This window comes from Acartia tonsa, chromosome 1, assembly GCF_053477335.1.
Source record: "Acartia tonsa isolate MP-2025a chromosome 1, ASM5347733v1, whole genome shotgun sequence".
NCBI lineage: Eukaryota > Metazoa > Arthropoda > Copepoda > Calanoida > Acartiidae > Acartia > Acartia tonsa.
The window spans coordinates 56,330,484-56,355,142 of record NC_137260.1 but is presented as its reverse complement, the minus strand read 5'-3'; the positions used below and the strand labels follow the sequence as shown (position 1 = coordinate 56,355,142).

The window sequence follows — 24,659 nt, the reverse complement described above, 5'->3', positions numbered from 1 at the left end:
TCGACTTCTATAAAAGATATAGACAACTTAAAACTTTGACCATCAGTCTGTCAGACATAAAAAAATATAAATATTAAAAAAATATATTATTTTATAAGAAAGGTCTAACGATTTTTGGCGTTATCCTCTTAGAATTTTTTTTTCAATTTTGAAAATTTGAGAAACTCCCCCCCCCCCCCCCCCCCCCGACAACGACGAACAACTATTTTAGGTTTTAGGCTAGGGAGCCGAGCGCTGCGGCTAGGCAGGCAAGGGGGCCGAGCGCTGAAAAATTTGAAAAAAAATTTCTAAGAGGATAATACCCGATTTTTTTTTCTTATAAATCTATTTTTTGTGCTTCACTTCTTATGGATGTTGTCATTCTTGTTTAAAATTATTTTTTAATTAAATACATTAGTTTTACTTGCTAAATAGATCATTAGTTCCAATTAGATTTTAAACAAGGAATTAAAGAAATAAATTGTCTTTGCATTTTGAATCTAATTATGGACATTTTCTACTAAGTGTTGGACCCCAACGACAGATTAAATTACCTATAGGTTTCGTGATTTTTTCCCGAATTAATTTCGTTTCTGGTATAAGCTGGGATGAAGGAACAAATGGTAGATAAATCAATCTACACATCTTTCTTCCACAACTGTTCACAAAATAAAAGGTGATGTTTGCAGTAATTTGCACTGCAAATCCAATGATATTAAGTGCAAAAGGATGTGTAGTATATCTGTCGATGTATATAGATTGTATGAAATCCCTCCTTTACAGTGAAGCTTCCATTAGATCCTTAACACTTTTAGGGGAGTACTCAGTACACTTCCACTAACGTCCTTAAAAATTGCCCATAAAAAATAATTCTAAAAGAGTCAACTAGGGGCGTAGCCACTAGTACCAATTTTAATTTCATGGAAATCTGGTTCTATTTTAATATGAAATGTATATCAATCAATTCATTGTTAAATGTTTTAAATCAGTAAATATTTCCCGAAGTAAGGGCAAACCACATAAATTGGAAGAAATTGCTTCACAAAATTGGGATCCACCCTTCTTATATTTCTGTTTCATGTCATTTTTGAAAACTTCTTTACAAAAACAATAAAATTCTTACTTTTGAGCGTTAAAAAACAATAGAATTTATTAATAATCAATTTTAAATTATAAAAAAATACATATAAAAGCTTAAATTATTTAAAATTGATAAAAATGTAATATTTTGCTTAAAGTTGACTACCCTGCCAATATAAATGAAATAATATACAAAAACTTAGTCACCCAGAAATTGGCCAAACCAAACCCTCAATTGAAAGTTGCTGTTCGGTGATACTGACAAAAGTGTTTTTGTGACTTTTTAAAATTATGCTAATACTTAAAAATAATAATAAAAATAAATAATTATTATCAGAAAATGTTAAGTATATTTGCTAATAATGCCTTAAATAGTTATTATACGTGAAAAAGTTATTAGAATTGGTTATTAAAAGTGAATGAAATTTTGTGGCAGGTTATTTTTTTATTCAAACGTACAAATGAATAATATATATTTGTAAAAATTTAATGTTTTAGTAGCGAAACTACTCTATAATTCACATTGTCTGTCCGTCCGTTTGTCGTTAACGCTGTGGCTCTGATAAATCATGATTATCTTGGATAGTAAAAAAAGATAGAATGCTGTTCATTTAATTATGTGATTGTCAGATATATACTATCTACTATTTAATTTAAATTTAAAAGTTCATTAACTATCATTAATATTAAGAACTTATGCTACGTGTACTCAGAGACAAAATTAACCTTGTTAGTAACTTTAAACTCAATAATCTATCGTAATAAGTAGCTTTTTACCTGTTTATTTTTTTAAAATCAGGGTACGTTAATAATTCAACAAGAGCTATTGTGTGAATCGAGCACATTCTTATGAATCAAAATTTATGAATTAAGTTTGTTTTGAGTTTACATAATAACCATATAACTTTCTATTTATTTGCAAAATCATATGTACTTATTATCGAATAAGTTTCAAGATTCAAAATTTAGTCATATAGTTAAGTTTTAATTGAATTATATTTTATTATATTATATTATATTTATATTATATTATTATATTATATAAGGCTATCCTGTAAAAGTAGATAACCTCACCCTAACACAAACTCATGAAACCGCCATTTAATTCATTTACTTACCTACTTAAATTCATATTCTTTTCATATTGTGCTTTTATTAATTGTGCTACGCTAAGAATAATCGAATTTGGTTTATTTGATAAACTAAGGATTTGATTGATATTTTTTCAGAGTTATATTGCTAGACATGCTAAGAAGAATGTCGTTGGCAGAAGTGAAAGATATTTTAAAGTCATGGCGTGAAGACAATACGAGGAAAAGTGACGAGATTATCGAGTATTGGGAGGATACTCTCAGGGATGAAATTGATGATTTAGGTAAATGCCTTTTCCTTATTACTTTATAACTAGCGGCTAAGCCCCTAGATGCCTCTAGGGTCATGTAAAATTGTTTCTTTCAATCAATTTTAAAATCAGCTATTTACCAAAAATATTTTTTCTCCGATAGATGGTGTTAGATATGATTTTAGCTAATTGCAATTAGCAATAATTATTTTTGTTGATTTCTCTGGGGAGGGTGGTGGTACCCTCCCCTAAAGTAGTTACAAACAATCCCTAAACTTATGAGAAGCAACCCTGTTAAGGAAAACCCGATCGGTTAAGCGGTTAGCGAGATCCTTCGGTACAGACACACATACAGACAAACAGACAATCACACATCCTGTTACTTTATTATAAGGATTTTTGTAAAAATGCTTTTGCTTTGTTTTTTTTCTCAATTAAAAGTTTCAGAATGTGATGCTATCTGTACAGAAAGATCTCGCTAACCGCTTGAATTAATCTAGAAATTTACAAAGATCGTTCATAAGAGTAAAACACTTGATGGGGAAGGGGTTAAATAACTGTATGTCCCCATACCTAGGACCTTGTGCCGACTCTCAATTGGGTCTTTGAAAATTAAACATTAGCGTCGGGAATATTATGACAGCCAAGTAGCAGAAAATAATTTGCTTTTCTATTATTAGGCGAGGAAAAATGGATGATATTGGAGCAAGTTTGTGTGGCTGGGTTTGATACCTACAGACCTGATGTTGTTGATGATACCCTATGCTTACTCATTGAACAATTCACTTCCTCTAGTCTCAGAGTTAAAAGGTAAGGGAAGGCTTATGGTATCAAGTATTAAAGTGTAGAGGGCAACAACTTTCAATTGCTTGGACTACGTCAAAGCTTCCCATAAAATTTTGACATGGTGATAAAGAAACGGCAAACGCGATTAGATCCACCTAACAAGTTCAACTGAATAGTATATATGGTAAAGTTTACGATAGATTAAGTACCTTTATTGTAGTTCCCAAGCAGGGAGTAAGGGAGGGGACAATGGGCAATTAATTCAATATAAGAGTTATCAAAGAAAGGGCATGAAATCCAGTTTAATCCAATAAATTTGTAGGAAATTATAAAGGGATTGTTAATTGAATAATAGATTTCCATAGCGTCATGTAAAGTGAAATCACAACTTGTTTTTGATGAAATATATTGAGGTTTTTTGGTGTGATTTTTTATATTAAAAGATTATTGGACCCGGCCAGCTGCTAGCAAGAATATGACTGCCCCTTTTTATTCTGTTTATTTCCCTTGCCCCTTGTTCCACCTCCCTTCTCCCTTCTCCCCGTCTGCTACATTCCAAACTAACACAACGAGTGTTTATTTCCCTTCCCCCCACTTCCCTTATCCCTTCTCCCCGTCTGCAATATTCAAAACATACATAACGAGTAGCGGCATTCTATGCGCAAGTCCCCAAACTCAGTCAGAAACTGCTAAATTCTTGCACATTCCCTTTAAGCCAGTCCCCAAAGTCTGAGACTCCTAAAAATTGAATATTCGATCCATTGTCCCCTCCCTTACTCCCTGGTTCCCAAGGCACTAACTTTCCAACTAGTACAGACAAAGACAACCTACCGTCCTACCCTTTGATTTCACGATCTTTATCTGAAAGTCCTAAATTTTCATAGGTGAAGTTCAGTTCGTATTGGTTTAGTTATGTGTTGATTTTGTTTGGGAAAATTAGTTTAAATTAGATTAGTTTCTGGTAAGCTTATGTTTATTCTTTTTCGGGGTTACTTTTAGTTAAATAATACAACGAATATAAATAATTAAGTTAAAAATTATATGTTTTACATAGGTTAATAGCCATGAGATATGAGATGAGAGAAGAATGGGGAGAAGCTTTACAAGTTCTAGATTCTATTTTAGAAGAGGATGAAGCAAATAGCTCGGCAAGAAAAAGAAAAATTGCAATTTATAAGGTAGGTTACTTTCATAAAAATAAGTAATATGAACTTACGTTATCTAGTTTTAAATAATTTTACCATACCTAAACATTTCAATGACATGCCTCTTGATTTAATGCATATCTTTATGGAGCGAAGTCAATACATCTTTGATTGATTATTATCACCCAAATAACCCTTTTCAGGCACAGGGGGATGCCAGCAAAGCTGTTGGGGAATTGACCAAGTACCTGAAAGTGTTCCAGTCAGACCAGGAAGCCTGGCAGGAGCTCTGTGATCTTTATATCCAGGAACAAGATTATAATAAGGTAATAATTTTTTGTACTTTCGAGCATATTTTTAATGAATTGAAAGTAACGAATGTCGGTAGTGGATTTTTAGATATTTGAAAAGATAAAACATTATTTTTTAATATGTAAATTTTGTTTGAAAATATTTTTATATTGCAGGCGAGTTTCTGTTGTGAAGAGCTACTCCTCCACAATCCCCACAACCATTTATACCACCAGCGTCTTGCTGAGATCAGATACACTATGGGTGGCTTTGAGAACCTAGAAAATGCCAAGCAATACTTCTCACAGGCCGTCAAGTTGGCACCATCCAACATGAGGGCGTTGTATGGCTTGTTGTTGACATGTACACAGCTGGCCTCGAGTCCGAAGTGTCAGCAGACAAAAAAGAAAGATTATGCTAAGGTATAATAATTTTTGAAATGTTAAAGTTACGTATATAATCTTATGTTAAGGTCTGTCGTGTCCGATCGAAACCAAGGACCTTTAAGGATAAGACATTTTAAGATTAATAATCAATGCAATGGCCCCAATTGTGATAAACAAAGTAATACTAGGACATACGTGAGGTTTTCTTAAAATAAAGAACTTTAACAGTTTACCTACCTAGTTAAGAGAGAAAAATCGAACAAACAAACATCATACTTTTGTAAAAAAGAATATGATCCTGTCCAAGATTAATATATTTTTATTTTAGATAATATTCTGGGCGAGTAAACAAATATCAGGCAGATACAGCAATGCTGGATTAACAGACAAACAAAACCAACTACCTGGCCTAGAAGCTATGATAGGCCAGCTTGATTTAAGTGGAAAACAAGCCATTCAATAGATATCTTTGTCAGGAACTTTGTAAGAGCTTTTTATATTATATAAAGTTTACTGGTGAGAATTTTGTTTACCCTTACAAGTTTTAAAGGTATTGATCTCATTGATAAATCTTTAAATAGACTTTTTTGTATGCTCTCATTTTGTAAGTTTGCAAAAATTGCCCAAGTGATAAGTCTTAATGACGCCCAAAATCGATCAATTGGCCGAATTTTCTATCTTTTTTTACTTTTTTTCTTTGAATTTTAATGTCATTGATTTAAACACTTGGTTTATTTTGGCACATATGGTAAGATATTGTCCCCCCTTGAAATTTTCAACTTTATGTAAAAAAAATCTTGTTTGTTTTGTTTTGTCAAATGTTTATTATCGCAGAGTTGTTACCTACCTTATTTTTCTTTGTTTATATTGATATTAACCAACACCAGTTGAATGGCATTTTTTTCTAAATCAAAATCTTTGGTTCCAAAATAGCAAACTAGTCACTGGCTATTGAAAACTGAAACCTATTATTTCGAAGGGGGTGGACATTTCTCACCATTTGTACTTTTTGGTTCGTCGTATTTTTCAGTTTCTACCCACAATGTAAAATTTTTGTATGGATAATATACTAGAGTAAATTTCGGCCGTTTGGTGAGGAATATTCCCCTCCTCTCATTAAAAACTAAGTTTGTGTTGGTATAATTATATTCTTATGTAAGGTTGTTAATTCATAAAAAATTTTCCTATTGGTTTTAATTATATATGCATAATTCACCCCTTAATTTAGTTAATCTATGTATTGTTTTTTATTCATCATCAAAACTTTAGATAAAATTTTTATAATTGAAAATAAATTTCAGAAGCAAAACTTGGTGGTAGAAAAATGTTTTATCACATCTCATTAGACCATGAGATTGTGCTCCACCCGAGATACTTTGGCCCCCAACTGATGGACACAGTTAAACAGAAATTATTCACAGAAGTTGAGGGAACATGCACAGGTATAACAAAGATTTTAGTAGCGCTGCAACTCTATATCGTCTCTATACCTGTTCGTCCATCAGTACATACAATTTAATTTTTCCTAAACAATCTAGTTTCCTGTTCTTATTTTATAGAAATCACACTTAAACAAATTACTAAATTAATCTGAACTGAGGGGACATTGGACTGATAAGTTCACCTGTATCCAAAGTTTTAAACGACAAAGTACAGTGTTTGTGTAAGTATAGTAGTTTCTTAGATTTTGAACAAATTATTTAATTATAATAGTTTTTTGGCCCATTTAGGTTTTTGTATCAATTTATCGTCCATTGTCAATTTTATAAGATCCCTATGTTTTATTAATTAGAATATATTAAAGTAGGTCACCAATATTATATATTCCTCTGCTTTTTATGGCTGTAACTTATTATTGGGCATAAAATGACTAACCGAAAAACTACAAGGGTAACTATGATTTATATAAATAACATTGGTTGTTATCTTGTTTAGGAAAATATGGTTTTGTGATAGCTGTAACAACAATAGACAGTGTTGGTGCCGGACTAATACAGCCTGGCGAGGGATTTGTTACCTACCCTGTCAAGTATAAAGCTATTGTCTTCAGACCTTTCAAAGGAGAAGTTTTAGATGCTGTTGTAACCCAGGTTTGCAATTATATTTATAGTACCTATGGTTTTGTAGACAATTGTCCACGGATACGAAAATGAAAATAAATAGGTATAGGAGTAATATCTTTCATGTTGTCCCTTTAAAGTTATTATAATGTTCTTTTGAATTTAACATTACTATTTTAAACAAGCCGTTTTTAAGATAATAATCGACACACACGAACGTCGAACACATCTAGTAACTTTAGCTTTGTATATTTAGTTGTTTTCACCCTTTTGGTTTAAAAAGTTGGGGTTTTCACACACATTAAACCCGTTTGGTTTTTCCCATTAGACAAGGCTTTGTATTCAAGTCTAGCTGTTAACGCGATTTTAATCGACACTCGCTCACAAATTAAACTATTTTGGAACAACAATGTTTTTATTTCCAGGTGAACAAAGTCGGTCTTTTCACAGAAATCGGACCCCTGTCCTGTTTTATATCCCGTCACTCTATACCTGTAGACATGACCTTCGACCCCAACTCAAATCCTCCCTGCTACAAAACAGCTGATGAAGATATGGTCATCCAACAAGATGATGAAATCAGGTGAGATTGTTGTCCGCGATTATGAAAATAATTTACTTTTGAAAGTTTAGAATAATGAAACATTGACTTTTTGGACATTTCTGTGAAAATTCTCGCCAAATCCAATGCGAAACGTGGATTTTACTAACGATTTAGTGTTAGTTGGAAAAGAAGAAGCTTAAATATTGTCTTATTACAGCATTTAATTAATTTTGTTTCTTAGATATATTTTTATCTCTTAAAGAATATTACATTATTTAAAGTAAATGTAAAGTAACAATTTTGAAAACATTAAATTCTCAAGTTACGTGTGAGAGTCAGAATGATACAAGAGTTCATTTTCTCTTTCATCTTGCTTCACAATCTTTTAACAGTTAGATACACAAATTGACTTCTGTATATTGGGATATCAAATGTACAATTGTAGTAATAATGTTTTTAAGCCTTTAGGTATTAATAAGTATCTTACATTTTTAATCTTCATACTAAATACAATTCGTCCATTATTACATCAACATTTTAGGGTTTTAAAAACTGTAAATTCTTTCTTTGCCCTCTTAAGAATGGAATAAACTTGGTCTTATTTTAAGAACCATGAATCATTAATTTTGAAATGTTTAGTTTGGCAAACCATAATAAACATAACCAAGATAATATCTTACACTACAAATATACATTAATCCATTCTTTTACCTAACTGTAATGATCATACGGAAACGCCAAATTTAGACATTCAAAGTGAATATTTTTAGCTTTGTTTTGAGGAAGTATTTTTAGACCTTGTGTACATTTTTCAAATATTTTAGAATACTTTTAAGAATATTAATATTGTTTAGGCACTTTAGTTTTCCTTAATCTTACACACAGACACTTATATCTAGTAAGTATCGCAGCAACAACAATTTAGTAATATTTAAACTTTATCTAGTAATGTATAGAAATATTAAATGACAAATGTTTGATAGACAATTAATGTAAAAGAATATGAGCTATATGCAACTCTACCCACGAGGTGGGGACCCTGTGTCGAGTTTTCATTAGATCTGCGAACATCATCCAATAGCATTGGAAATATAAACACAGCCGATTCGCTACAAAAGAGCAGAAAGCGTTTTGCTGGCAGTGGAAAAGGTCCCCACAACTTGGGCCAGGTATAGTAGTTATCTGGGTTATACTTCTTTAAATATACATTAAGTATAGTTAGTTGCTTACAAAAAATACCATTTTTATAGAGTAGCTGCTGATATTCCAGAATCCAACCATACGTATCTACCCAATTACAGCGTAGCTGCATTACTAAGAATACGCCTTTTATTTACCAACTTTGAATATACAACTTTTTAAAAATCAAAGTTATTAATATTGCATTGATATCATTATGGATGTTTGTTTAGTTTTCAAACAAGGCATTACAAGATAAAATGTTAGTATTTAGACAAGCAAAGCTTTCTTATAATAAGGGGTCTTAAAATAGTTAGGTCTATTAAATCTTATTAGGGTGTTTTTATGTTGCAAATCTTCTCTAAAATTGCAAAAGTCCTGTTAGTAGGTAGGCATTGTACATTTTTGTTGTTAATAGCTTAATAATTCTTCAGGCTTATAAGTTTTTGAAAGACTGTAAAGACTATGAAAAGAGCAGCAAAAATAGTTGAGCCCAATAATTTGTAAGCTTTGCTCTTATGGATGTTGTTAAATATTTATCCTTGTTACAATGTATGATATATGACCTTATTTTTTTTGTGCAACTTTGTAAAAAAAAGCGATGAAAACATTTGAAGTGAAAGTATTTTTATGACGTGAATAGTAAAGGTATGCTGTGTGCACCACGGATATAGGGATAGGACTTTTAAAGAGTTCTTATTTGTAAAATTCTGTCTTTGGTCACTCATACCTAAGAATTTCAGGAATGAAGAATGAATGTAGATTAATTTTCCCAACTCTAGTCCACCTGTTTCATTATGCACATATCTTTTATACTTACATTTACACACACACACACACACTCACACACACACACACACACACAACATTGAGTTTTAGATTACAAATAAGCGAGTTATCCATCTAATTTGAGGCTGATTAATGCATCAAAACATAAGTTTTACTTCAAAGCAACTGAAATTTCGGACCTTTGATAATTATGTTCCATGGAAGCGCAGCTATAACAAGCTAAAAATATTATGAAAAAGAACATAGTATTATAGATAGAAGAGACTTTCTAGATACTTGCAAAGACTGCAGACTGGGTAATTTAATAGTTGATGAACTTAACATTCTGTTGAAAAGATTTTATAAGCACTTAATGGACTACGAACACAGCCTAATTATAGGACAACTTTTCTAAATAGGATATTACTAAGTACTATTTACTATTATATTCTTATTTCTTAAGAAATATTGACGTAACAGGAAAAATAAATATCCTAATTGTCCAAAGATTTAATGAAAGTATTTTACAGAAAATAAAAAAAGAATTTGATTAATGATTATCTCTTTTACATACCTAGAATCTTTATCTTTTTACTTAATAGTTTTTATCATCTTACAGAAAAGGGATATTTATGTAAAGGTATTTAATGTTATAGGCTAGTTAGCATTAAATGTTTTTAGTGTCAGATTAGTTAGAATCAGTATTATAGTAGGAGACAAAGGGGGGGGGGAAGGGTGGATTTATTTTTCGCCCATTTTTTACCATTGTTTCCTTAATTTGTTTTAGTATTATTTACATAAAGTTTTTATTATAAAAATAGAAGATCATTAGGATTTAATAAAATCATTTTCCCTGGAATTATCCCTTCTATTAAACATGAACTACAAATAAGTTTTGTTTGCCTAATTATAGTTGCGCCCATTGCAAATATGCAACATATGCATATATACAGAGGGATAGGACAATGTTCGATAATTAATTTACATCTTTTATCCTCAATTTTTTATAAGCTACCTAAGGCATAGTTTAAAAATGAGAATATGTGAAGATTAATTTTTAGGTATCTACCCTCCGTGAATACCTACCTAAAACAGAATGAATGGGCTTAATATATAGTTACAAATATTTTGGTAGAATCTATTAAGTTCTAATAGGAGCACATATTACCCCTCCTTTTTTGCTAAAACTGATTTTAAATGTGGGGATTCATCCTGCGGCAGAGCGCTTAATCTGATTCTTTCTTATCTTAACATTATCTTAAATAAATTTGGATGGCTGGCTATTTTAATCCACTTAAAAATTAAAGGATTTTCCTATTTTTTCCTGTCATTTTTGTCTTGAAGAAACGTGATAATGATCATTTGCAACAGATACTAACATCCAAATTTGCATTTTATTTATTTACATTTTTGCATGAGACAAAATAAAGAGCTTTGTAGATTTATATTTATAATTATTTCTTCGCCTAGTATACTTTCGGTATTTTTTAGATAAACTAAAATACAAAGAATGCGTACCTCGACTTAATATTTTATGTTTAAGTTAATTACATAGGTATGTAATTTTAACAAATACGTTACAAAATATACCTTTTTTGCATGAATTCTTGAGTAATGGCATCTCGGCACCAAAAAAGATCCTTGTCGATCAAGTTCTCATTAATACCTTAATAGACCCCCAATAATAAAAATTTAGAATTGAAATGTTTGTTTGACATACTGACAAACGCATGCTTTAAGGTATTAAACAGCACGAGAAGAACTAAAAATCCATGTGTATTTGCAGTATTTTTTTTTATCCATGCACAAGCAAAGTATGTAATTAGAATGTACTACTTATTACCTGTTCATAATTATTCAATTTTCTTTGACAAGTGGCTCTGCTCCTAGCCTCTAGGAGCTCGTCTCAATAGTGAGAGTTGTGATTGACCGTGAATCTACTCTTGAGTTTTTGAGTCTTGTACAAAAATGCTCCATTTAGTCTGGTCGGTGTTGTGGTTTCTGAGATCTTACCTGACCATAAGGAAAAAGGATAAGAGGATGAATACTCACCCCTTTTTCATGGTAAAATACTACTTCCCCATCCCTAAATTTAGAAGCAGACGAAAATCAAAAACCGCCCAGGGCTTTTTGTAAGTCAATCATAAATAATAATGTGAATAAAAAGAAAAGCGATATTTAGCAAACAGCCGTGGGCGGTCAGAATCAGCTGAATGTTCATTATGAAAAAAATTTCCCCCTTTTTAGAAATAGAAGGATTCATCTTTCATGAACAAATTTTTTAAAATAAAAATAAAATTCTATGTAATTTTTAATTAAAACATTAAAACGAAAATATCTAATCTAATATTCTTGCCCTAAATATGGAAATAGTAAAAAGTAAAAAAATATTTTTTTAAATAATTTTTAATCCTCCCATTTGAAAAGTAGTGGAATCGCAATGAATTTTAGCGCGGCAACAGCGCTAAGTAGGCCTCTAGGCCCACTGCCTATTTTCGTCTTCTAGTTGCTTCGATTCCTCTCTTTTATTTTTTTCTCTATGTACCTGACAAATCCAGCTTATTTAATATACAGGCCGGATGGTTCTTAATTTTCATATATTACTATTCTTATAGTATTTGGAATCAAGTTTCAATAGAGATCTTTTTATAAATATAGTAGAAAAGCAATGGATATAGGATACAAGTGGATATATTGACGGGAAAAAATTTGTCGCTAATTAAGCTTGCTAATATGGTTCAGTTCGTTCATCTCCTAGGAAGGGAGGGGATGTGGTAACGGGGTTGGATGGGGGGTATCTTGTATTAGAGGACATGAAAATCTGGTGCAATATCTAAGTGATAATACATCAATTAGAAAAGCACACAAATTTAAGGTAGTTAGTTCAAATACCCCCATTGTAAATACACTCGTTGTTGATTTAGTAGTAGGAAAGCATTAGTGTGTCTAATCTAGCAATATTTGTTTATGAGTATAAGCTTTATATCATGTACAAATATATCATAAATAACTATGATAGTTTTAATCAAAAGCAGTGAAGCCATAATAAGTTATCTGGGTCATGGAAAGAAAACGAAGTTGCGGGTTTCATCTTATTTACACAATAGCTTTTGAAAGATTATTTTGGGTTAGGTTAAGTTAAGTCATTGTTAAGTAAATGATTGTCCCATAGGGTTAGAAAATATGCCCTGCAGGGCTAGAACCCCCCCCCCCCCCCAAGGGGCTAGAAATAGAAGAAAAGCTACTGTGAAAATACTATGAAACCCACAACTTCGTTTTCTTTCCATGATCCAGTTATCTATGTCATGTGTATATAAATGCTTTTAGAATAGTGTTAGACAATAGAGGCAATTTAAGGCGAATTTTTAATGATATTAATCAATCAATCATTAAGCAAACTCTACCAAAATATTTATTACAGACAAAATATTCAATTTTTGCAAGGCACTTATTAATTTTATTTCATTTTGAGGCCTCTACTACATGGATAAAAAATGTCAACTTGCGGACTTACAGAATGTCCTTTGATATAGAGTAGATGCTTTACCAAAAAAGTGAATAATTGTGGTTATTTATAATGACAAATGATAAGCTATATTAGTAGACCAGCTGCTCTCAAAGTAAGGCTTATCTATACGTCCGCAAATGAAGCTACCGTAAAATGACACCGTTTTAGAGGCATTTTAATAAAATACTTTTAATTTTTGTCGGTTTTTACTTTCGTAATGGCACTTTTGTTGTTTATTTATATCTCAGAATATTGTCAGCTTTTCATGTCGTGTACATAATCGTTCTTTTTTCACGTGACTTTCAAATTTCCTAAGTTATACTTACTTATTTTTTACAAGTATTACACCTCTGTGTGTAAGATTTATAAAAACAAATAAAGGCCTTAAAAATGTAACATTAATAAAAGAAGCTACAAAATGATTTCCTATTAGTCCTTAACATTCAAAGAAAATAATTTAGAAGATTAGAGCGTTAAAAATTGACACGATAATTGGGAAAATAATTAGATTACAGATGCTATTTACCTTCTACAGTAAATAGAAAAATTATAGCTAAGCTTAGCTACATGAACCTAATCATCCTTGTATATGTTCTTATATTTTTTTCAGATTGAAGATCGTGGGTACGCGAGTGGACGCTTCAGATATCTTCGCTATTGGCACCCTCATGGACGACTACCTGGGTCTTGTCAGCTAGACAATACCTTGCCTTCTTATAGTATTATTGTATGATGTTATCAGGGGTTCGGGGATAGGTAAATGGAAGATAAATTGATCGTCTCTCAAATAACTTTTTAATTCTCAGGTAAAATGACAACAAAATTTTTTTTCTAAATTATGAGAAAATGAATGAGAAAAGTTTAAGGACAAAATACAAGGGGTTAGATTAAATTTATCTTCCATAGACCTATCCATAAATCCCTGGATATTTATATGTTTCATTGTCAAGATCATGCAGCATTACAGGGATTTTTAAAGACATTTTTTACCTTTAAAATCAACAAAATAAGATTCTTTCAAAGAAAGCATATTCCTAGATTTAAAATAAAAATATCGTAAGGTTAAAAATCTTTTTTTAAGGAATTAAAAAATCTTTTATTACAATGAATCTAAATCTGATCCCTGTAAAGGCTGACTCAAAACTATTGCTGTCGAAGTATTTATTGATCTCTGTACCTCAACTAGACTTGTTATAATGTTAGGGATTTATTTTTTCCTTTTAGTGAGTTATATATTATAAAGGGTAATTACATGAACAATATTTTAATAACATAAATTCTAATTCTATATGTCAAATGATGTGAACTATTTTACAATATGGTTGGGGGGAGGGGGGGTTGAGTGTATTTTTATCACTAAACCTAAAAAAACAATTGAACTCTAATCAAAAAAAGGGTCACAGCACTGGGATTTGGCATGACAGTTGCTTTAATGTGCTTTGGTTGTTTTTGTTTGTTATGTTTTAGATTTGGTAAAAAAGTGTCTCATCCGCCCCCCCCCCCCCCCCCCCTTTATTAGCTTTGTTAAATACTTAATATGAACAAAACCCGGCCTTATAGCTTACAATATTCCTAAAGTAAAAGTCCCTAACAGTTGTTTTTACTATTCCATACTTTAGGATGGCATTATATGATACTTATGTAATTGTATATATATAACCACCATTCTATCTTGCTAGAGCCAAATTATTTTTTAATTTAATAATAAAAAAAAACTTATTTCAGATCTAATGTAATATTAACAATGTTATTGTGATACACAATATTCCGTCCATTTCAAATTGTGATAAGCAGCTTCTTTTTCAAGGTTTTATAGACAATATCTGTTTAGAGGCTGCTGATAATTAGGTTTTTAGTTACTAGACACAAGAAGGAGAATGATTCCTTTGAAAATGAAATAGCTAGAAAGGTAAGTAAGTCGTTTTAGTATAACAGAAAATAATAAATATTCTAAATTACTTTAAGATCCTTTTGTATTGGTGGATTTATTGAATTTGAAAAAATATAGGTCGCATAAAATGATCGAATTCATTAAACATGCAATTATTTGTTGATATTACCTACCTAAGTGTCATTAGTAGTGATGGCAATCCGTCGAATTTTTGGGCCGGATTCGGATTCCGGATTCTTGAAAGAATTCGTCAAAAAAAGTGGCGGATTCCGGATTCTTATTTTTAGCGGATTCCGGATTCTAGCAGTATTTTAAAAGGCTTTTTAAAAAAATAAATGAAGCATGAAAAGCTGTGAAATGAAAATAAATATATTTTGGACAATGAGAGCTCTGCGTTACCAGCTGATCTCTCAACTTCGTGGCTTATGTGGGAAGATATGAGTGGTGGGGGGGGGGGGGGGGGGGGGAATGGTTGTGTGTGTGTGTGTTGAGAAAAAACTCAAGACGCTAATTTTAGCCTACCAATTAAGAAACCGGAATCCGCTATTAAAAAACGGATTCCTAAATTAGCCCAAAAATTGGGCGGATTCCGGATTGCCAACCCTAGTCATCATTATAACTATTGTAGCCTTGTTATTGCTGAGTCATATCAGTGATCAAGATTATTTACAGTTTATGTTTTTCTTACCTGAAATATTAAAAATGATTTAAATGTTTAAATAGTAGGGAAAAATGTAAGGTCCTTAATTTCTTTTGATTTTTCAGTTTAGGACCATTTAGTTGTTAAATGTCAACTAGTAAGTTATTGACTTATTAATAAAATGTTCCTTTTATTTTAGTTCTATACAAGAAGGAGTCAAAACAAGAAAGGTGGCGAAGGCGGCGGCGAAAATGGAGGACGAGGACCGGCGCAACCGGCTGGTCCAACTGGAGACGACCATACAGGACAACCGGTCCATCATCAATGTGGACTGCCTGTTGGACGCCATCCAGGCCCTGGTGGCTGATTGTGACCATCCGGCCATCAGGAAGATTAAGAATGTTGATGCTTTTGTCAACAGATGTAAGTTTTTAAAAGTAGCGTAGCTACTCTATACTTCAACAATTTTGTTCATTTGTTACACTTACAATATTTGATTTGATTGATTAAATTGTCTTATAGGCCTTATTTTTAGACTCCCAATATGGTAGGTATAAGTAGGAAACCTGCCAAATTAACTACACTAATAATATTTGTTTGACGTTACGTCAAGTACTTAAACGCTATGTACATGCAGCGATGTTAAATATTTGTCGTAAGGTGTCGTTTCGTTTAAGTTTTTTTAATTCAAGTCATAAAAAATCAATGTTGGCTATTATTACTATCATATATTATTATCATATATATTATATATTATCTGTTTTTTTGTTCAGATGTTGACATATCAAAAGAGGTGGTTGAGAAGCGAATGAAAGCGGATGATTTCAACCTGATCAAAGTTATTGGCAGAGGTGCATTCGGAGAGGTTCAACTAGTCAGACATAAATTCACAAATAAGGTATATTTATCTTAATAGGTATTTCCATGAAAAGATGTTAGGTAAAGCTGTTTACTTGTAGTGTTTGAAATATACCAAAATCTTTTTTTTTATGCATTTATAAATGTTTTTGTTTTGTAAAAGATTTTTAAAATCATATTTTTCCGGCAAAATGTGCAAAAAATCTTATGTAAGGAGTGAAAACTAAAAAAAATAAATTAGTTTGAAAATTGTTTCTTTTACTGAGAAAGACTGAGATTATATAGAAAAACTTATTGGTTTTGGGGACAGATAAAGAAAGATAAATTGAATTGTTACGTGTGTATAAGAAAATGAAGCTTAACCACATTTAACTATTGGTTGCTTATTATTGTAGTTTAGTAGCAAACCAACTTTACAAGTTTTAAGTGAACTTGTGTAAGGTGTAAGTTAGGGTTGGGCCGGATACTTTTTTGGCCGGATACCGGATATCCGGCCCAACCCTAGTGTAAGTATAACCCCACTTCCCCATTCTCTTAATTTTGAAATAAATTGAAAATAATGGGGAATATTTTTTAATTTTTTTATTTATTACTCTTGGTTTGGTTAAATTTGGTACTGGATAGCCCCACAGGGGTGAGGCATAAGAAAAACACCCACCCCCCCCCCCTTATTTTCAGCATATTTAAAAAAGAGAGGGGTTAATGGTTATCAGTGTACAACAGGCACTTGGTGTGAAAGCACGTCTTACTTTTCAAAACTGTATGCTATTGTGCAATACGATGCCTGAAACCAATTATTTTAATTCAATTTATCTTTGTTAACTCTTATAAAATATTAACGTCCTATTAAAGTAAAAATATTTATGTTTTAACAAATATATTTATTTAGGTGTACGCCATGAAACTATTATCCAAGTACGAGATGATAAAGAGGTCAGACTCGGCTTTCTTCTGGGAAGAAAGAGACATAATGGCTCACGCCAACTCAGAGTGGCTTGTCCAGCTACATTTTGCATTCCAGGTAAACATTTTTATAAGACATTTAGCTGAGAGGTCCTTAAAGTTTGACTGTCAACAAATAATGCAGCAGATAGTCTTTTAATAAATATTTTTTTGTTTCAATATACAGTCAACTTTTTATTCAATTTAGAACATCAATAATTAAATATCGACGATGGACTACATGTCATGTGGTCCTTATTTTTATGTGGCCAACAATCAACTGATAACTTTGTTCAGGACAACAAATATTTATACATGGTGATGGACTACATGCCTGGTGGTGACTTGGTGAACCTGATGTCCAACTACGATGTGCCAGAGAAGTGGGCCAGGTTCTACACGGCGGAGGTGGTCCTGGCCCTTGATGCCATACACAACATGGGCTTTGTACACAGGTAAAGTATTTTTGTTCATTATTAAAAAAATACCTAATTTAAAAAATATATCTTTATTTTGTTAAGCAGAATAAGATTTTGTTGGCGGCTTATTATAAAGTAATAAGAAAAAAGGATAGTGTCTTAGTAAAAATCCATTTTAATGACTCGATAAATCATAGTTTAACCACTATAGCCCCCTTATTATTTAAACCACATGAAACCTATGCCTTAAATCATAGTATTGGGTTTAGAAAAATGAAATATGAAACATGGTTCAACTACCTACTGAAAATTCTCTACAGTTTAATTTCTTTATATCTTCAATTTCTTTCCCTCATTTCTTAAGTAAAAATACGAAATATTTCCGTTTTGTGACTTGTGGAAAATATAGACCCCTGTAACTTTATACACTGTTGTTTGTAGGGATGTTAAACCTGACAACATGTTGCTGGACGCCCAGGGTCATCTGAAGCTGGCCGACTTCGGCACCTGCATGAAGATGGGCCCTGACGGCATGGTCAGGTCAGAGACGGCTGTAGGAACTCCAGATTATATATCACCAGAAGTATTAAAGTCACAGGTATAGTATTCATAATCATCATTAAAAAAAGGTTTCTTATGATCTTTGGAACTGAAACCTATGATTAATTTTTATAAACATAGTTATGGATATAAAGATTTACTATTTGAGTGAGAATGGTAAAAAGTTCAAACATTAATAAGATTTTGAAAGCATATTTTTACTTTTCAGGGAGGTACCGGTGAATATGGACGTGAATGTGACTGGTGGAGTGTGGGAGTTTTCCTTTACGAGATGCTAATTGGAGATCCCCCCTTCTATGCAGACTCGCTAATAGGAACATTTAATAGCATTATTTTATATAAAATTTTGATTGCAACACAGTGAAATGGCTAAGTTGCATTTGGACCATTGAACTTGTCTAAGGATCTTTTTGCCCTTTACAGTAGCTAGGCAATGTGAGGGGAGGGACTTGAAAATAAGTTATCCATGTAAAGCTTTCCTTTATTCTATTTATTAAGGATTGAAAATTAGAATAGTTATGGAAAGGCAAGGACAAGTGCAGATTGTTAAGACTTTGTTATAGTTAGATTAGCCAAGCAATGACAAATCTTTTATGAGACATTTCTATGATAATAATTCCAATGGTTTTTAAAAATCATTGAAAAACTACTAAAAATAATGCGAATACAAATAACAGGGACATACCATCAAATTATGGACCATCAAAATTCTCTGAAATTCCCAAATGACGTGGAAATTTCTAAAAATGCAGAGAGTTTGATACGTGGCTTTCTTACAGATAGACATTCTAGGTTAGTTGCCATTTGATTAAAGGAAGACTACTTCTTCCTTTAATCATAAGTACATTAGTTTGAATTTATATGTTTGGTTTGTAAAATTAAAAAAACTGAAACAAATTGGAAAAACTATAAGATATACCGTAGGTATTAAAAGAAAATGAAAAAGTAGGGATGGGAATCCGTCGAATTTTTGGGCCGGATTCGGATTCCGGATTCTGAAGGAATCCGTCAAAAAAAGTGACGGATTCTTGCGGATTCCGGATTCTTATTTTTGGCGGATTCCGGATTCGGATTCCGGATTCTAGCAGTATTTTAAAAGGCCGTCCGTCACAGAGGGATAGCTTTTTTCGTTAATTTATCACTATGTTACTTGGTTGAAGCCTTGATTTGTTTAAAGTGTTGACTTTCAGCATAACTAAAACATTTACATCACATTAGTAATTATTAAAATTTGTTATGTAGAAAATTTTTTTTTGATCTTTGCCTTCAAACAGAGGGAGTTGTAAGAAAAAAGACGGTAATTTTAGCCTACCAATTTAGAATCCGGAATCCACTATAAAAAACGGATTCCGGATCCGGATTCGGATTCCAAAATTGGGCGGATTCCGGATTCGGATTCCGGATCCGGATTCCCATCACTATGAAAAAGCACCAAAAAATCTTCACTAGGTATAGGATGATTAAATGCATGGGGTATATATTCTGCAGGGGTTCTTAGGCTAAGAAGGAGGGGGGGGGGGGGTTATGAAAAATATGTAACAGGGAAAAAACTTTAAAATAAAGTGTACTGAAAACTTCAGGTGATACTATTATCCATAAAAACTGTGAAAATCCGGCCAAAAAAAACAAAGATATGGAGAAATATTTGAAAAATCAGCTAGAAGCTACTTATCCTCTTTTCTACAGACCCAAAAATCCCTTAAAATAATGGGAATTTTAATTTAAAGTGGGGGGGGGGGGGGGGTTCAATGTTTTTTTTTTGCAGCAGGGGAAAAAATTAATCTTTTGCAGAATATAATACACCCATGTTAAATGCTAAAAGTAATTCTATTAAAAAGTAAAATATTATGGAATTTGAAAACTTGTTAGATGAAAATAAAATTTTTGTTTAGACTCGGTAAAAATGGAGTTGAAGAGATCATGAAGCATCCCTTTTTCGCCAACGACCAGTGGGATTTCAACAGCATCCGTGACTGTGTCCCACCGGTCGTACCAGATCTTACTTCTGACGATGACACTTCTCATTTTGAGGTGAGTTCTAACTTAAAGGAATTGGCCATTATTTCAAGGTTTATCTCATTGCTTTAATTACATGACATTTTTAGAAGCTATAATTTTACTTTTTTTGGTTGAACTTGTTCAAGAGTTTATTGTCTTCCAATTATTTTCAAATATTAATTCACACACACCTGACATAGTAGCATAATGATATTTTATGTTCTTAGAGGGATTTATATTTTTCATAATTACCTCTACGGCTAAATGTTAATTTCTTCTGAATTTAAACTAATCAAAATTCCTACTTAAAATCAAACTTGAGGGTTTGCATAATTGCTATTTTTAGAAATCTATAAAAAAAACCTATTAACATTAAGCCTATTTAACCCTTATTGAATTCAGGACGTTGTCAATGACACAATCGATGAAAACTTCCCGACACCAAAGGCCTTTGCTGGCAACCACCTGCCCTTCGTGGGCTTCACCTACAGCAAGGACTTCCAGCTGTTAAAGCAGCTGAGTGGGGTGCCACCTACCAGCCAAGTTCCTCCCCGGCCGCCAAGGGTAAGATATTTAGTATTTTTTTCTAAAATTTTTCATGACTTCGAATCTTAAGACGGAATATTGATTTATCTATCATTAACCTTTCCTTTCTGATATGATATTGCATCTTAAATCTTTACTTTGGTATTTTGTAGGTGCAATTTTTAAAAAAATAAGATGCTGTTTTAGAAATGATATTAGGAATCCTACTCAAAAATAACATACAATTTACAAACAAAGAAAATATTTTACAACATAATATACATAAGTAGAAAAGTATAAATAGAAGAAAATTCTTTTTCTTTTCTATTTTTAATATTTTCTTTTTTTTCATGTGCAGAAAGATGTCATCGATGGGGTAAGTCAATTTGTATTTTCTTTTTTTTCTAGTTTTGCAGCTACTTTATAACTAGTTTGTTTGTGAATGTATGTCCGGCCGATGGTCTTTTATAGATCAAAAGTAACATGAATATGATTTCTATTATTTAATGTCTTCATATTCAGTAATTTACTGACATTACCTACAAAAAGTTTCCATACTGGTGCTAATTTAAATTGTTCATTTTCAAAAGAAATATTGTAAGCTTTTTATGAATTTTCCAATATCTTAAAGCATACATTATTAATGCCTTCTTTTATTGCAATATCAACAATAAAGTCGTTTTCTAGTATTTATAACGTTTTTTGAATTTAATCAGTGTTCTTTCAATTTTTCCTCAAACCTTTTTGGAATCAAGTCCACTATGCAAATGTAGGTAGATACTTTTAGTAATTTTGAAGACTGCTAACAGCCTTACGGCTTTAAGCACAGTATATCATGCAAAATAAAATCGGTCTGTTTTGCGCATTTACGTGGGCTTCTCGCTCCCTTAAGATTGTACTTAAAAAATGCCATCGTTAAAAAAGATGGCGTTTTTTTTACATATATTTGATGATTGGTTATTTCACGCCTTGATATTCTAAACAAACCGATAATGATCATTAACTTTTCCTCATTTTACTTTTACATAGGCCTTACGTATATTACAGACCTAATCCTTTTTAATTAATCGAATTAATTATCCGAACAATAGAACCAAACAAGATTAATACAATCACAGAGATGTTGTGGTGACTCGAAACACACATTTTATTTTTATAGTATAAAATAAAAAAGGTTCAGGAAAATGGCACATCTAAAATGGCTAGGTATCTATTTGCCTCCATTTTAATTTTTTGTTATTTTATTCATATTAAACAATGGATCATTGCTAAAAATAATATACACTTATTATTTACCCCCGTAATTATAAACTTAAATAATTACTATACCTAATTTCCTTGGTCATACTTTTTTTAACGCTTTGACTGTTGGAAAAGTTGAAGGGCCAACTATTTTCTTCAAACTAAATATAAAACGCTTATCAGATATGAATAAAACAAGCCACTTATTTATATTTCTTTTTTACATTTTTAAGAAAAAGGAAATAAATGCATGTTTAAATCAAAATCTCGGTGAGGAAGAAAATATTTTTGGCACGAAAGCGCAAATCATTATTACAAGAACTTCTGCATTTGATTGATTCTTAGATACGTAGCGACTCTATAACTAAGCATGTCCGAGACTGTACGTTCGTCCGATAGTGTGGTAACGTTGAAATGACTAGTTGATATATTAACAAATGGCTTAAAATTGATCATGCCAGGTATCAAATATAAATAATATATTCAGTTATTTATTGACAAATCATGCTTAAATTAAAAAAATATTTGTAAAATTGGCTTTGCTTTATTTAACACTTATTTTTTATATTAACATTTTGCTGAAAAGTTTTCTCTATTCATACTGTAAAATACTCTAGATACTTTTCCTTTTATCAAAAGTTTTAGCTTGCTGCTGCTGCTCTACTTTTGGGCATAATTATCCCTGTTTTGTTCTTACTTGGATCTGGTTGGGGCGGGGGGGGGGGGATGCAAATGTTCTAAAACATTTTCAATTATTCTTGTGATCCCTCACTCTCTTGCCAGCAGATGTATTTCTCTCCACTTATTGATCAGATTCATTTGTCACAAACATTGCCCAATAACATTTGTGTGCAATTGCTTCCGCATAAATATTTCATCTTTGGAATAATAGATATATAGTGTAGATGTACATACAGATAACTACCAGCCCCCCTTTTTCATTGACCGTTTTCGTCTGCTGGGAAATTGTTATCTGCTACTTAGCTGTGTTAATATTCCCGACACTATTGGTTGATTTTCAAAGACCCAATTGAGAATCGGCACAAGGTCCTTAGGGTGGGAACATACAGTTATTTAACCCCTTCCCCCTATAGTGTTTTACTCTATTTTTGAAGCATTAATTGCTTAAAAATTATAATATTTGTTGTAGAATAAAATTAAGATCTAAATTCCATAGAATAGGGTGACTCGATATTAGAATATATTAAACTGCTAAAAAATCATATATAGCTTCCTATAAAGTTCAATTGATATAAGTATCTAATTATTGGCCATTAAAATAGCACAATTTATCCTTATTTTTTTTTATTTATTAATATCAGAGGATAAGTTTTTTTGTGGGGGATGCGATTGAACACTGATTAGATTGCACTTTTTGTCCTATTAGAATTATTGTGCACTCTACATGTATTGTCCCACATGGTGTTATTTTTTTTTTTACAAGAGAATCTTATTTTCCTTTAGAAATCGTTGAAAATTCCTATGTCATATTTTTTAGTAATTTGAAAAAAGAATTATATTGCTAAAAAACAATTTTTGCTTTTTTTCAAGGTTTTTCCTCCCAAGTACTTTTTTTCTGGAATCTGTACAGTGCACAATACATTATTGGTCATTACAGTATACAAGCGCTCTGATTAAATAATGATTCTATTACATTTTTCTTCTTATTGAGCATTAGTTTCATAGTTATACTATTACCGAGATAGATATGTGAAAGTTAAATTAATCTTATTTATCTTTTATTGACCTATCTATGTTTATCAGCTGAATGTGTGTGTTTTATTATTATCAGTAATCGCCTTTCCACAAGTTAAACATGAGCCAATTTTTTTTTATAATTCTCACTTCCAATACCATAAAAAAGGGAATTCTATGGCTTTCACAGAAATTATTGTTTTCCTGCTACCTAATAAAGATGTTTTATGCTCATAATGTATATTATTAAACATAAACATATTTATTTGGGCATAAAAATTAAACATAGTCATAAAGACAAAAAAATATAAAACACAATTCAAATTACTATAACAATAAAACAACCTAAATCCTAATCAGTTCTGCCCGGGTAACCATGAATAGATCACTAAGGATTATCAGAAAAAAATAGATTATTATTTGAGAAGAATCCTTTATAACCGGCGTAAAAATGAGAGGCAAAATAGGTAACTAGATTTGTCATATTCTGTAATCTATGAAAGTTAGTTATATCAATTTTATATTTCTTTTTTGTTTTTTTAGGGTAACAGTTTTCACGATGGAGCAAGAGCTGATGATTTAGCTGATAGATTAGGTGAGTGAAATATCCATCTCATTTGTAGTGGTTTGTCTGCAGTCAGGCAAAATAAAATGACAAGGCATAAGAAATGTATAAAGAGTCTGATAGCTTTTTAAAAAGTAAGCTATTAAAATAGAAGAAATAGTTTTACTTGCCTGTTAAACAAATATATTTTTACACTGCCATAGTCTTTAGAATGGTTAAATTTATTTGAAGAAATAAAAAAGTATCATAAGTATT

The 24,659-nt window shown here is 31.6% G+C and overlaps 4 protein-coding genes across 13 annotated transcripts in view; 3 read left to right on the top strand and 1 right to left on the bottom strand.

Annotated features, from left to right (window-relative positions):
- The window catches only part of Dbp45A (putative ATP-dependent RNA helicase Dbp45A), a 184,145-nt gene that overhangs the window by 82,447 nt on the left and 77,039 nt on the right, over positions 1 to 24,659 (bottom strand). The window lies entirely within an intron of this gene.
- Positions 1,324 to 6,307, top strand: LOC145324386 (ER membrane protein complex subunit 2-A-like). Its single transcript, XM_080166985.1, has 6 exons — positions 1,324 to 2,434; positions 3,082 to 3,211; positions 4,242 to 4,365; positions 4,536 to 4,658; positions 4,800 to 5,045; positions 5,338 to 6,307. The coding sequence occupies exons 1-6, from the start codon at positions 2,305 to 2,307 to the stop codon at positions 5,470 to 5,472; spliced, it is 888 nt and encodes a 295-aa protein (XP_080023111.1). The 5' UTR covers positions 1,324 to 2,304; the 3' UTR covers positions 5,473 to 6,307.
- On the top strand, positions 6,315 to 14,560 carry Polr2G (DNA-directed RNA polymerase II subunit Rpb7). The gene is made up of 5 exons (XM_080167003.1): positions 6,315 to 6,451; positions 6,945 to 7,099; positions 7,495 to 7,652; positions 13,679 to 13,824; positions 13,975 to 14,560. Exons 1-4 carry the CDS (start codon positions 6,334 to 6,336, stop codon positions 13,764 to 13,766), a joined length of 519 nt encoding a protein of 172 aa, XP_080023129.1. The 5' UTR covers positions 6,315 to 6,333; the 3' UTR covers positions 13,767 to 13,824; positions 13,975 to 14,560.
- Rok (Rho associated coiled-coil containing protein kinase) overlaps positions 14,135 to 24,659 on the top strand; it is a 48,068-nt gene continuing 37,543 nt past the window's right edge. For 5 of the 10 annotated variants that reach the window (XR_013881237.1, XR_013881234.1, XR_013881232.1 and 2 more), the window contains exons 1-13: positions 14,230 to 14,369; positions 14,588 to 14,977; positions 15,799 to 16,022; positions 16,373 to 16,497; positions 17,347 to 17,478; positions 17,697 to 17,854; positions 18,260 to 18,416; positions 18,588 to 18,694; positions 19,058 to 19,171; positions 20,272 to 20,410; positions 20,780 to 20,941; positions 21,261 to 21,278; positions 24,383 to 24,434. Coding sequence is in view for 7 of the 10 variants with exons in the window: in XM_080166906.1 (XP_080023032.1) it covers positions 15,851 to 16,022; positions 16,373 to 16,497; positions 17,347 to 17,478; positions 17,697 to 17,854; positions 18,260 to 18,416; positions 18,588 to 18,694; positions 19,058 to 19,171; positions 20,272 to 20,410; positions 20,780 to 20,941; positions 21,261 to 21,278; positions 24,383 to 24,434 (1,336 nt within the window). In the remaining 3 variants the exon portion in view is untranslated. Of the gene's footprint in view, positions 14,370 to 14,587; positions 14,978 to 15,798; positions 16,023 to 16,372; positions 16,498 to 17,346; positions 17,479 to 17,696; positions 17,855 to 18,259; positions 18,417 to 18,587; positions 18,700 to 19,057; positions 19,172 to 20,271; positions 20,411 to 20,779; positions 20,942 to 21,260; positions 21,279 to 24,382; positions 24,435 to 24,659 lie in introns of all 10 variants that reach the window. The other 5 variants (XM_080166940.1, XM_080166935.1, XM_080166928.1 and 2 more) reach the window with 5 other exon arrangements.